At 39.7% G+C, this 14550-nt stretch overlaps 1 protein-coding gene across 1 annotated transcript in view; it reads left to right on the top strand.

The window, feature by feature from the left end:
- Nucleotides 1–11928, top strand: part of DSG1 (desmoglein 1) — a 43924-nt gene extending 31996 nt beyond the window's left edge. The window contains 4 exon segments of the mRNA NM_174045.1: nt 1522–1655; nt 1960–2032; nt 3784–3992; nt 6842–11928. Of these exon segments, the coding sequence (NP_776470.1) occupies nt 1522–1655; nt 1960–2032; nt 3784–3992; nt 6842–7861 (1436 nt within the window). The 3' untranslated portion in view covers nt 7862–11928.
- Nucleotides 11929–14550: the final 2622 nt, after the last annotated feature.

The following is a 14550-nucleotide window of genomic DNA, read 5'->3' as shown; positions in this document are numbered from 1 at the left end:
CAGTTCAAAAGCTATGCTAAAGCTGCACAGTCTAAGAAAAGAAGAACCAAAGAAAAGAAGGGGTAAACTCCAGCTTCTAAATTCAATTGTCTGAGTCTTTCCAAGGTTACCCAACTTTTCTGAGCCTTGCTTTTTTTTTTAGTATATATTTTTTAATTTTTATTTTTTAAATTATGAAGGTATGATAACACATTTATAGGAGACTTGGAAAACACAGAACAGAGTTACACATAGTTCCACTATATATTACAATATTTTTAAGTAGATAAGTTAAGATTTTTATTTGGAGTTTCAATATCAAACTCCCTGGGCCTTGCTTTTGCCTTCTATGAAATCATAAGACTTACTTCACAACACACTTTGATAATGAAAAAGAAGTATCACACATGGGAGCTTTTAGAAGTAGACCACAGGCTTCTCTGGTGGCTTAGTGGTAAAGAATCTGCCTGCCAATGCAGGAGACATGGGTTCAAGCCCTGATCCGGGAAGATCTCACATGCTCCCGAGACACTAAGCCTACGCACCACAGCTATTGATTCTGTTCTCCAGTGCCTAGGAGCTTCAGCTACTGAGTCCACAAGCCACAACTACTGCAGCCTGTGGGCCTAGGCGTGTGTTCAGCCACAAGAGAAGCCACAGCAGTGAAAAGCCCACATGCCACAACTAAAGAGTAGCCCCCAACTGTCACAACCGGAGAAAAGCCCACATGTGCAGCAACAAAAAACCCAGCACAGCCAAAAATAATAAAATAATTAAGCAAATAAATTTAAAAAAATTTTTAAAGAGAGAAACAGACTACATCCTGCGGTCACTAGAGAGGACCTGGAGAAGGCAATGGCACCCCACTCCAGTACTCTTGCCTGGAAAATTCCATGGACGGAGGAGCCTGGTAGGCTGCAGTCCATGGGGTCGCTAAGAGTCGGACATGACTGAGCAACTTCCCTTTCACTTTCCACTTTCACGCATTGGAGAAGGAAATGGCAACCCACTCCAGTGTTCTTGCCTGGAGAATCCCAGGGACGGGGGGGCCTGGTGGGCTTCTGTCTATGGGGTTGCACAGAGTCAGACACAACTGAAGTGACTTAACAGCAGCAGCAGAGAGGACCTAGTCAAGGATCTAGATATGAGGGTATAATGTTCAATGGATTCTCCAAGAGGTCTTTTAACATTGCTTTAGATGATCACAGAGTGGAGATGAGCCAAATGTTACAACCTCTGAGAAATATTTCTCCTTTAATACTTCCCTAAGTAATGACAGGGGGAAAAAAAACTCATCTGTTTTAATAGTATAATAGCATCTGTAATCAGAATATTCTGTAACAAGTAAAAATTGACTGCAGTCTGAAGCTGACACTGATTTTGGTATCTCACCAATATTCAGCTTGTTTTCTGAAACTTTCATAATTATGTTAGAATCAAGTGGAGTTAAATTAGGGATTCAAATTTAATCATAAGGGTAGGTCGTTTTGTTTTAGTGTGGTCCGACTGTTAATTCCAATATTCCTGTCTTTTCCCCACCAGTGGTCCCCTTCTTGCTGATGTGCTGTGACTGTGGAGGCGCCCCTGGCGGCGGGGCTGCCTTTGAGCCTGTTCCTGAATGTTCCGACGGAGCAATTCACTCGTGGGCAGTGGAAGGTGCACAGGCCGATCCTGGGGTAAGTGCTCATCAATAACAGGTGGCCCCTTCACAGGCTTCAAAACTCTTGAACCAAGACACAGGGAATCACTCACAGTCTAGACTATTCTTTGTTCTGAGAGAGCCAAAAGGGAGAACCAAGAGAAATCCAAGGTGCATCAAAATTGGATGACAGTAACCAAGAAAGCCTTTCTCAATAAGGTTCACATTGCTTTTAGTTTTGTTTTTTTTTTAATGTCTCAGATAATTTGAGAACAAGCCCACTGTATAATCACTGAAAGAAAAGAATCATTACAAATGGGAAAATGTTTCCTGTCCTTTAGGTTCTGGCCAGTAGTGCTGTACCATGCATACCAGCCACTAATGCAAATGTAATTGAGTATGTTGACAACTCAGGTAAGAAAAATTTTTTTAAAGTTTTAACAATTCAATTACTAAGAAGGAACTCTGTTCTCTGTCTTTGTATACCTTACTATTTCCCAACCGTCTTATCTTTACAATTGTTCCTATCATTCTTTTTTAGATGACTAATTTGCAAATTAAATGATAAAGAAAAACCTACAGTAATTACTATTCCTTTAAGCTGGTATTTTTTTAAATCTTCCATAATCATCAGAAAGTACACAGGTGATGATTGGGATTTCTGTTAAATAGAGAAGTACAAAAGTCAATTTCGGTTGAGATTTTTTTGTTTAATAGAGCAATTGTTATTCATTAAAAACTACTCATTTGAACTTAAAAATAACCCTATTAAATAGATGTATGCTCATTTATTGAGGCTAGCCTCTGCCTCTACAATTCACAAAATCAGTCTAATGAAAAGAGCAATTAATTTTAAAAACTCATATTTTGAAAATAATTGTACCATCTTGCTTCTTTTCAAGGTAAATAAATATTACCGATTCTATTTTTTTCAGTCTTTTTCAAACTTGTGATCATGACCTTTCCACTTTGAACTCTTCAAAATGGAAAAGACATAGAATGTTTATAACTTACAGAACTGGACCACATTCAAAAGGCGGGAGATGCTAGTCTAAACTTCTTTCTCCCCCTGAGGCATCTATTTTTGTTAATGACACCAACACCTTCCACCTCAAAAGCAGAAATTCATTGTTGACTCTCATAGCTTCCTATTCATTGACACCCAATCAGTTCTCAAGACTTAACAAATCTTCAAATCCACAAGGATTTATTTATGCATGTATTCCCTTATTAAGTCTACAAACCTTGAACAAAGCACAGTGAACAGCAGCAGAATAAGAAGTATGAAATGCTGTACCTAAACTGAAGAGCTTTAAAATATGAAAGCCATAGGACTGTTCCATTGTCAACATTCTCTGTCCATGGCACTTGCATAGTCTGGCCACCCTTTTATCTCATCTATATGGAATACTATAACAGACTTCTACTCACCCCTCACATTCAAATCCCAGAGTCTCCATGTAAACCTGTTCCCTCGCCATAGCCATGTTTTCTTCTCTGAAAGCTTTGGAGTGCCTGTGCTAGAGTCTAATATATATATACACCGAGTATTCTCATACTTTTTCTTTAACTTTTAGAATTTGGGTATTTTCCTCCAATTTGAAATCAAACTCTCTAAGGTATAGATAGGGTTTTGTAACCTCTAGGGAGCCCCCTTATCCCAGCACAACATATAGTAACTTCTCAACAAATGATGGGCTTCCCTGGTAGCTCAGACAGTAAAAAATTCCGCCTGCAGTGCAGGAAACCCAGGTTCGTTCCCTAAGTTGGGAAAATCCACTGGAGAAGGTATAGCTTACCCACTCCAGTAGTCTTGCCTGGAGAATTCCATGGACAGAGGAGACTGGTGGGCTACAGTTCATGGGGTCGCAAAGAGTCAGACATGACTGACTAACTAACACACATAACAGACAACAAATAATTAGTGAATTAACAAATTGGTTAATAATATTATTTTGAACTCAATATATTTATAATCTCCGTTCTTTATGTGTTACCTTCATTTTATTTCTTTGCTCGCTCACCACTGCATACCTGAATGAAGAAATTATACATTAGAGTAAGTTGTTAATTTTTAGTTTACAATATGCTAGAGAAAATATAGTTTACTGGATTTAAAATATAGCTTACTGGAAAGTAAAATTTAATTTGATTAACACTTTTAGGAGTTTACACAAATGAGTATGGTGCCAGAGAAATGCAAGATCTGGGAGGAGGAGAAAGAACGACAGGATTTGAACTAACAGATGGAGTTAAAATGTCAGGAGGACCTGAGATATGTCAAGAATATCCTGGAACACTAAGAAGAAATTCTATGAGGGAATGTAGAGAAGGAGGGCTGAATATGAACTTCATGGAAAGTTACTTCTGCCAGGTAAGCTCTCTGTCCCCATGCCTTCTCTCCATCCTGCACCCATATCTTTACCCCACGCTCAGCAACTCAGTCATGCCCAACTCTACGACCCTTTGGACTATAACCCACCAGGTTCCTCTGTCCAAGGGATTTTTCAGGCAAGAATACTGGAGTGGGTTGCTATTTCCTCCTACAGGGATTTCCAACCCATCTCCTGTGTCTCCTGCATTGCAGGTGGATGCTCCATCGCTGAGCCATCAAGGAAGCCCTATCTCTACCCTAGACCCACACTGTTTTCAACAAGGTTATGGTGGGCATCTCCTAACAAGGTTTCCAGCCTCTGGTCTTTAGATACAGATGCTGGCAATCTATATTCCAATTGAATAACATTTCTAAAACTCTGACTTGAGCACTTTGAAAGTGAAGGTGAAAGTGAAGTCGCTCAGCCATGTCCGACTCTTTGCGACCCCATGGACTGTAGCCTACCAGGCTCCTCTCTCCATGGGATTCTCCAGGCAAGAATACTGGAGTGGGTTGCCATTTCCTTCTCCAGGGGATCTTCCCAACCCAGGGATCAAACCCCGGCTTCCCACATTCCAGGCAGACGCTTTAACCTCTGAGCCACCAGGGAGCACTTTTCTCCCCTGCTTTCAAACAGCCAGTGGCTCCCAGCTCTGTTTTGTTTGTGGAATAAAATCCAAAATTCCTTCACATAGCCATTAACCAACTGACCTCTTTCCTCACACCCCCAGTTACTCCTTACCAACAACCCCACTTGCCAAGCACCTCTGCCTTATTCACACTGATCCACTCCCCTTCATGTCTTTTTTCATGCTGTGCTCGTCCTGGAATGCTTCTGTCTGATCATCTCTCTTACCAACCCCCACTCATCTTTCAATCCACTTTAAACATTTCCACCTTTCTGAAATTGTTAACTGTTTATCCTCTCATCCAAAATAGGATTGATGTTTCTGTATGTGTATTTCTGTAGCACTTTGTACGTTTTATGTAACGTTCCATTGCTAGAATCTGTTAGTCACATGCCCATGTCCGTACATGCTCTACATTATGTTGCTGGTACCTGGCTCAGTTTCAAGCACAGAATAAAGGAGTAAAGGAAAGAGTAAAGGAAATTTTAAAAAGGGGATTTATATATATATATATATAAACACATATAACTGATTCCCTTTGCTATACAGCTGAAACTAACAAAGCACTGTAAAGCAACAATACTCCAATAAAATATTTTTTAAGAAAGCGTAGGCCCAAGAGCCATAGTACACTTCTAGGACATTCTAAGAACCAGAAAGAATTAATTTTGCTATCTCCAGGTAGAGACAGAATTTCCCTTAGTTATACTTCATAGGACACTTAAACCTTCAAAAATTTCTTACCTCTAAGATTGTCTCTCATACATTTATGTCCTTATACATCCTGCCCTAAAACACCTTCATTAACTCTCCTAATCAGAAAAACAGTGAAAAAGTCACTCAGTCGTGTCTGACTCTATGCGACCCCATGGGTTGTAGTCTGCCAGGCTCCTTCTCCAGGGAATCTTCCCAACCCAGGGATCAAACCCAGTGGCTGATATTTTGAACTGAAATACCAGTAAAACTCTTTCAAATAGTAGCAAATAATAAGAGGACTGTTGCTGAAATCCATAGGCAGACTTCTTATCCATGTCCCTACACATGAATATTATTTTCATGAAAAGTACAATTTCTGCCTCAAAACTTTTGCACTTGTAGCTCCTTCTGTCCAGAACCCTCTCTCTCTGCTTTACTCTCCCAGTGACTTTACTCCAGTTTCTGAACAAACATCACTTTATGAGATGCTTTCCCTGACACTCTGTCTGAAAGAGAAACCCTATCTCTCTCTATTCCTTTACTCTGCACCTTCTGACAGATACTTTTATGTGTTATTTTCTGGTTCATCCTACTGAAATGTAAGCCCTATGAGAAAGGGACTTTACCTGGTTTTGCTCATTACTTTATTGCCAACTTCCTAATTGAGTGTCTGGCAAACAGTAAGGACTTAAAACATAATTTTGAATTGACATGGCACAATGAGTTGGTTTGCTAGGTGTTTCTGATTAACCTGAAAGTTTGCAATCCAATATTGCAGACAAGGGAGATGAGATAAAAGCACACACATCTGTGGGCTGTCACTTTGACTTGACAGAGGTTTCATTTTTAAGAATTGTCTTTGGTCACCTTCAATTTTGAACCTCAAAGTAGCATAGACCCAGTGTCAAATTCTCCTCTTATCTTGCTTTAAAAACCACATTGAAATAAATCACCATATTCACTTCATCTGAAGGAAGACAAGTACAATCCCGAATGAACCCAAATCAACTATAAACTGTGTCTTTTAAACAAATCAAAAAAACACACAATTCTGGCATACTTTAGGTTCTGTGTTTGTAAGTATGTCCTTCTAACTTGGTTGCAAAACAATTTATGTGATTCTTTTCATGATTTTGTGTCCAAAGTGCACCAACATGAAAAAGTCCATCTAAATAAATATCAAAATATATTATCAAAATTACAGTTAATTTCTAACCAAACTCTTTCAAGTAATTACATAATAACTTCTAAAGAGTCTGTGGAGAAGGAAATGGCAGCCCACTCCAGTATCCTTGCCTGGAAAATCCCATGGAGAGAGGAACCTGGTGGGCTACAGTCCATGGGGTTGCAAAGAGTCAGAAACGACTCAGCAACTAAACAACAAGAGTGTCTGGAAGACGTTAGAATTTTGCTTTATGTGTAGTTTTCTGGTAAAGCCCTGGAAGAAGAAATAATGATAAAGACCTCTATTACTGTTAAAAAATGTATTCATCATTCCATTTTCTCTTTCGCCTACAAATTCAGAAAGCATATGCTTATGCGGATGAAGACGAAGGACGCCCATCCAATGACTGTCTGCTAATCTACGATATTGAGGGTGCAGGCTCCCCTGCGGGCTCTGTGGGCTGTTGTAGCTTCATTGGAGAAGACTTGGATGACAGCTTCTTGGATACACTGGGGCCGAAGTTTAAGAAGTTGGCAGACATCAGCCTGGGAAAAGACGTTGAACCATTTCCAGACTCTGATCCCTCTTGGCCACCTGAGAGCACTGAGCCGGTCTGCCCTCCGCAGGGAACAGAGCCCACTGGTGGTGGACACCCACCCATCTCCCCACGTTTCGGCACCACCACCGTCATCTCTGAGAACACCTACCCCTCGGGACCTGGGGTACAGCACCCTACGCCGATTCCTGATCCTCTGGGCTATGGTAATGTCACCGTGACCGAGTCTTACACCTCCTCGGGCACTCTGAAGCCCTCTGTCCACATTCACGATAACCGACACGCATCAAACGTGGTGGTGACAGAGCGGGTAGTCGGTCCAATCTCCGGTGCCGACTTGCAGGGGATGCTAGAGATGCCTGACTTGAGAGACGGGTCAAACGTGATAGTGACAGAAAGGGTAATAGCACCAAGTTCAAGTCTGCCCACCACTCTGACCATCCCTGATCCTAGGCAGTCTTCCAATGTAGTAGTGACGGAAAGAGTGATCCAGCCAACTTCCGGCATAGTGGGCAATCTGAGCATGCACCCTGAGTTATCAAACACCCACAACGTGATTGTGACGGAGAGGGTAGTTTCCGGCTCCGGCATCACGGGCAGCAGCAGCCTGCTGGGCAGTGCAGGTGGAGGAAGTGGTGGTGGCATCGGGCTGGGCAGCCTAGGAGGTGGCGGGGGCCTGAGTAGCAGCCTAGGGGGCGCAGCCACCATCGGCCACTTGAGGGGTTCCGCTGAGCATCACTTTAGCAACACCCTCGGTTCCGCCTCCCCTACCACAACCCGGAGTCGAATCACAAAGTACAGTACAGTTCAATATACCAAGTAGCCAGGGACCCCAGCATGCTTTTTTCACCGTCATTGTGATTTAGGTTTAATTCCCATCACCACAAAACTAACAATGTGATTTAGGATGCACAGCCACGTGCTAAGAAAATTGTGGCACAAAGTGAGACACCACAGTGAGAAAAAATCGATGGAAACAGTGCCGTTGGGCAAGAGCTCTCCTGAGCCTTTATAACTTTTTTTGTATATTAATACTAAGGCAATCATGACCATGAACTAAAACTTGAGACAGGGGCTTCTTTGTGCCTTTAGGGTCTTCTGTGCTTTTGTGTGGCCTCTAGTGTTTCTCCAGCACATGGAACAAAACACTGATCCTAAGATGGCAATGGTCATCATTCTTCTTGCTTGGTTTTGAAATTTCATATAGCTCAGGCAATATTTTAAAAAAACTAAACATGCAATATACACTCAAGTATGTGGGAAGAATTTGAAATGTGCCCCAAATGCCTGGTCTGGTCAGTGTCACAGATGATATAAATAAAAACTCAACCACATATTTAGACCAGGGTTAACCATTAAAGAGGGCTTCCCTCATAGCTCAGTGGGTGAAGCATCTGCCTACAATGCAGGAGGCCCAGGTTCGATCCTGGGTCAGGAAGAGCCCCAGAGAAGGGAATGGCAACCCACTCCAGTATTCTTGCCTGGAAAAATCCCATGGACAGAGGAGACTGGTGAGCTATAGCCCATGGGGTCGCAAAGAGTCTGACACAACTGAGCTACTAACACTTTCACTTTAACCATTAAAGAGTAAAAACCTGGCTACACATCCAAGTCCACAAGTGACCAACCACTCCCACCTTAAAAACGGCGCTAGATGAAACAAACCTCAAATTAGGAAATGTTTCCTGGGAGGGAAATTCCCTAAGAGAGTGGCAACAGAGTGAGACTGACTAGGGGTGAGCTGGCGCTGTGTGAGCCTCGATCCTGCGCTGGAGCTTCATCTACAGTTCCTATGGAGTCAAGGACTTCTCTGATTCTAGTTTGTGTTTAGTGGTAGATGCAATAGTGATGAATATTGTATACTGGTGAGGTTGCAGGGTATCACACTTGTTTCTCCCTTTACCACTGTGGCTCTGACCTAATAAAGGAGAACCTACCAGGTGTACTTCTCTGACTGAAGCAAGTAACACCTGACACGGTTGTCATCACTAGTGGTAAATTATCTTCCAAAGAAGCAGATGGGAACCGCATTGCATTTTCAGATTGTGTTTTTAGTGTTATTCCTTTATATTTGCAGCTCTTTATTACACATTTTCTAAGTTAAAAAAAAGGATTTGGGATGAGCTGTGAGAAAAAGCCTGCAGTATAGTTATGCTTTGGGGAGATTATTTGAAAGGGATCTAAAAAAATTGTTTTTAGAAAATGTAAAATGTTTAATGGGGGGAGCTAGAATGTTTCAGTAAATTAATACCATACTGTTGTTTTTAACTGAGTTTCGTACTTTTTAAAACAACCCTCTGCTGCTATTTTGAAGAGGTCAACTAGGAACTTTTAACAGAGTTGATGATATTGTGTTAACATGAGTGAAGTTGTACTAGACAAACCATTTTCTTATTCTATTCCACCCTCAAACTGAATTTTCTCGCTAGCCTAAATTTTCCATTCCTGATTTGTCATAAGCTCTTGGATTATCTATGCTCCAATTTATAGTTTCCAAATTATATATTATATTTTTATAACTTCAAAATTTTAGTAATGTGCTATTTATGGTAAGTCATTTCTGTGAATTTGCTATATAGTGTTACCTGGTTAAAAAAATCTCTGAATAGAATCAAAGCATTCTTAGAGGTAAATTTACTATTGTATGGTAGAGGCATTTTTTTCTTTTTTCTAAATTCAATGTTAATATGTGCTCACTAATGTGAAACTAGATATGACAAAAATCTTTTAAGGATTAGCCTGCCCCAATTACTCAATTTTCTAGAGTGTCATAAGATCAAAGAATAGTTATTGGACTTTCAACACTTGTCAAAGGGGGATTGTGAGTGAATTATTTTACCCAGAGCTATTTTGCTCTATGTTACAGCAAATGATATCAATATTTTCAAATCTACAATATACATCTTATATTGACTCTGTAGACTATGTAAAATTTTGATAGTCTTAGGCTGCAGTCCATGGGGTCGCTAAGAGTCGGACACGACTGAGTGACTTCACTTTCACTTTTCACTTCCATGCATTGGAGAAGGAAATGGCAACCCACTCCAGTGTTCTTGCCTGGAGAATCCCAGGGACAGGGAAGCCTAGTGGGCTTCCGTTTATGGGGTCACACAGAGTCGGACACGACTGAAGCGACTTAGCACCAGCAGCAGCCGCAGCAGCATGCCAAAATGCAGAGATGTAAATAAAATCATTCACAGAGAGTCTTTCTTTTATTTCTCTCATTTAGAGGTTCCATTAATAATGGGTAATCTTTCCAGAAATAAAGCATACTTGAGTATGCCTATATCCAGGAGTTTGAAGAAATAAAAATAATTATTAATTAATTGCTAGTATTTGTCACTTTGATATGACATATCATACAGAAGTATTTTCTTAAGACTTCTGATATCTTCCAGAGGCATTTTTTAGATAGTCTAACAAATGCCAGAGTGACTATCTTTAATAACTATTGTTATTAAGATCCATTAGTTACATAAAATCATGGGAGATACAAGAGAAAAATGGCAGTATTAGTCATCAATCTTCCTAGGAAGATAATTTCAAAATAAAAATTTTTTTTCAGGATTACACATTGATGTTCTAATTTTTTATCCCTAAATTTTAAAATTATCTTTTTAAGACAGCAACCATTCTAAGTCATTTAAAGTCATGTAATTTTTTTTAAATGATCAGTCTTTAGGAAGAATTTAATCCTTCTCTTTAAATGCTTTACTCTAATCCATATACCTTATATCATTCCATAGATGTAAAGATATGAAAATATCTTTATAAATGAATAGTTATATTTCAAATCCATATTGCAAGCTGAGTCTCAGATCAGCTTGCTCCTAACAAAAGAGAAGGAAGAAAGAGTTATTTATATGTTATGTATATATAGTTTGAAAATAAAGTGTTTAATATTTACAAAACATCCTACTCTCCAAAGATGTAGTCCTCAGGGACAAAAATTAGTGTACTACAAATACTTTATTATTTAATATCAATCAAAATACCATTTTGAGCTAATTTTGACACTGAATTTCAAATATATCTGCTAGGTAGTATTAGCTTGCCTGATATAATGATACTTGCACTGAAAAATTTATAGAAAAAGTATCTATTTGGGGTCATTTATAGGCCTTCATCTGCACATCTGCTCTACATTTTTGTATAAAGTTTTTAGCCTCATAATCTTTATTCAATGTACTATTCTGACACAATTTTAATTATATAGCTTCAAAAATTACATATTCACTCTGTATGTTTCCAGTTACTACATACACAATTCATTTCTAAGTTTATACCAATATTTGAATGTTAGTCAGAGTATAACATATATGACAGCCTTTGACTTTAGCAGGAGTTTAAAGGTGTCGTAATCTTGGCTAAAACGGCCCTCACTTTTTCAGAAAAACATATGAAACCCAGAACAAACTTCTGAAGGTATTGCCACATTTCCTCATGCCTATTTAATCAATTCTAACTTTTGAGGGACTCCTGGTGTTTGTAAGACTTACTTCACATTGTATTAGAATACACGGGTCCATGAAAGAGAATCTGTCTTCCAGTTCTAAGTTATTCAAATCCTGTTAGGATGAAAGCATAAGTGGATCAATCTATTCTCCATCAAATAATTTTAAAACAATGAATAAGCTATTGTTTAGTTGTCTACATTCCTCCATTTTGTTATATTTGAATTACTAAACACTTTATCATCAAACTGTACGTAGTCTAACTTATTTTTCTTTTGCTATTTTACAACTAGTTTTAAACTCTAATATTCATCTTGGGTGATGTTTACAACAAGGTGCTTTTCTTCCATTTTCAGTATAAATGTTTTGGGATTATTTGGGTCCTAATTCCTTGCATGGTCATCTGTTGGCTATTTTAAGTTGGTTTGTAATTTCTAAAGAGTTATGTTTACAGCAATAAAATGATTCATATGCCTTCATTATCTTTTCTGAATTGCAAGGTGGGGATGGGTTTCAACATATAAAGAATAATTAGGAGTTATCAAATCTAGTTATAATTTTCAGTCCATATAAGGGAAGAAATCATTTTATTTTCACACTGTTAAAATTTTTTATTTTTGATTTCCTAATTCATTTCATCTCATGTTTACTGAGGAACCCTCTCTCTAGAATGCTACTCAGTTATGTCAGAACACAGCCTTAAGCAGCCTCATGTAAATAAGTCAATGATCAATAATGCATTTTAAGCTTTTATTTGATACTTTTAGCATCTTTATGTTTTCACCTTTTTCTCTTTCATACTCTGATTTTTTTTGTTACACCAGCATTTTATATCTTTTAAGTGGATTTTCTTATTTACCTTTAAAATCATGCCTTTATTATCATATCATCATCTTTTTGCTCTCCAATGCCACTTTCAGAACATTATCATCTTCATCATTATCATATTCCCCTTTTCAGACATATGGGATCTGCTTATCTCCCCCTCCCTCTCTTCTTCTTGTGCTATTTTACCAACCTCTTTATGACATTCCCACTTTTACTACAGACTCTTGTACTCTGGCCCACTGTCTTCTGTGGCTTCTCCAACTCCATGGATGAGGCACTCAGTACCCCACATGCTCAGCTCCTACACCTCCATTCCCCCAGTTTCCTCAACCACTTGCTTCGTCATCATAACCCAGCATGGCAGGACCTCAAATGCGTCTCTTTCAATTTCTCCTTATCCTTCCAGCTCACTTGCTGACAAATTCCGATTGTTGCACTTCCTCTACTTCATTACTCTTTGGACTCCCACCACTTTCTCAGCATCTGTCAGCTTCACTTCCCTCCTTGTCTATCTAGGCACAGGGCATTTCAGGCCGAGGGGACAACAAAATTGCAAGCATTCTGAGGTAGGCATGTGGCTTGGGGGATTCAAGAAAGAAGAAGAGACCTACAAGTGGAGTGAAAGAAGGAAATGAGAAATGAAGTCTGAGAGGTACCAGGGGTGGGATGGAGTTTGACCTCTCAGGTCATTGTAAGAATTCTCACTTACTCAGTGACATGGAGAGCCACTGGAAAGCCTGGACAGAGGAATACTCTGATCAGGCTTGTATTTTCAAAAGATCACCTGTTGCTACCTCTTCCGTGAGCACACGTGTGCTAAGTTGCTTCAGTTTTGCCCACTCTTTGTGACCCCATGGAGTCCTATTACCTGGTTTGACCATACAGTTTGGTAGCAAAACAAGTGACAAAAATAAACCAAAAGCCCTAAACAGTTTAACAGCAACATGCAAAAAGAAACTGGAAAAGGGGCACTGAGCAATAAATTAAAATCCCACTATAAAGTGTCTTGAAAGAACTCAAGCATAATAAATATAAATGGAGAATATTGGCCAAAAATTTTGAACAGATGCCAGTTTCTCAGCATGGACTTGGTGACTGAGCTCAAATAATTCAAACTCCAGCTGACTCTGGGAGGCTTACTTTTTCTAGTTTTACAAACAAAGCTTAATTATGCCAGACTTGGGATATTCCGGTCTGCTCTGTGCCTGTGTCCTAGCCATCCTTATGTAAAGCCTAGGGACGAAATCCCCGGCCTCTAGAGCTTTCCTGCAACTGCTCAAAATCTCAGGCTCTAATTTTTATCAAAGTTCTTATCTGGGACTTTCCTGTGGCCCAGTGGTTAAGAATCTGCCTACTAATGCAGGGGACATGGGTTCAATCCCTGGTCCAAGAAGATCCCACATGCCATGGTGCAACTAAGCCAGAGAGCCACAACTACTAAAGCCCATGCACCTGGAGCCCACACTCCACAGCAAGAGAAGCCACTGCCATGAGAAGCCGAGCACTGCAACTAAAGAAAGCCCAAACTAGAGAAAGCCCTTAGCAACGAAGCCATAAATATATAAATAAATAGAAGTTTCTATCCAGTTGGACCCAGAATGTAATTGGTCACATTTTTCAAAGGAAAATACTTTGCTGCATTCAAATTAATAGATATCTCTTTCCAAATGTATGCCTGTTTTCTGCTTGATAAATGACTCCCCCAGGCTTCTTGTTTATTTTAATCACATTTTCAATTGGTTTCACCCAGAAGTAGACCCTAAGATAGGATGTGAGGGTAATGTGGAGGGAAAGGATGGAGAGGAAGGAACCACAGGTAGTAAATGGTGAGATGAAAGAGGGGAGGGAAAGCAGGCAATAAAAGCCAGGGATCATCATGGACAACTGAAGCCCAGCACTTCTGGGAGGGAAAATCCCTCCTGGGGAAAACTCTGGGAGCTGGCGTGGTACGTGCACCATAAAGATAAACTATCCTGGGAATGAGGGCAATATATGCAGAGGGTACTGAAAGGATCTGTCACAAACACTGGTACCCTCTATAGAGCACTCTCTGATCAAATATGTGACACAAAACCTCAGAATTTTCTGATTTGACAGGCCTTCTTGAACATTCCACTGTAAATAAGAATGATCATGAGTTAATATAGCAACAGAGTGGATCATAAAATCCAATGGAGTAAAATAGGAAAGTCTTCAGGTCCCCCTTGTCATTAACTTGTACCTTTATGAT

Source organism: Bos taurus, chromosome 24 (genome assembly GCF_002263795.3).
Source record: "Bos taurus isolate L1 Dominette 01449 registration number 42190680 breed Hereford chromosome 24, ARS-UCD2.0, whole genome shotgun sequence".
Classification (NCBI taxonomy): Eukaryota; Metazoa; Chordata; class Mammalia; order Artiodactyla; family Bovidae; genus Bos; species Bos taurus.
The sequence above is the reverse complement of the archived record's forward strand: the minus strand, read 5'-3'. Positions and strand labels throughout refer to the sequence as shown.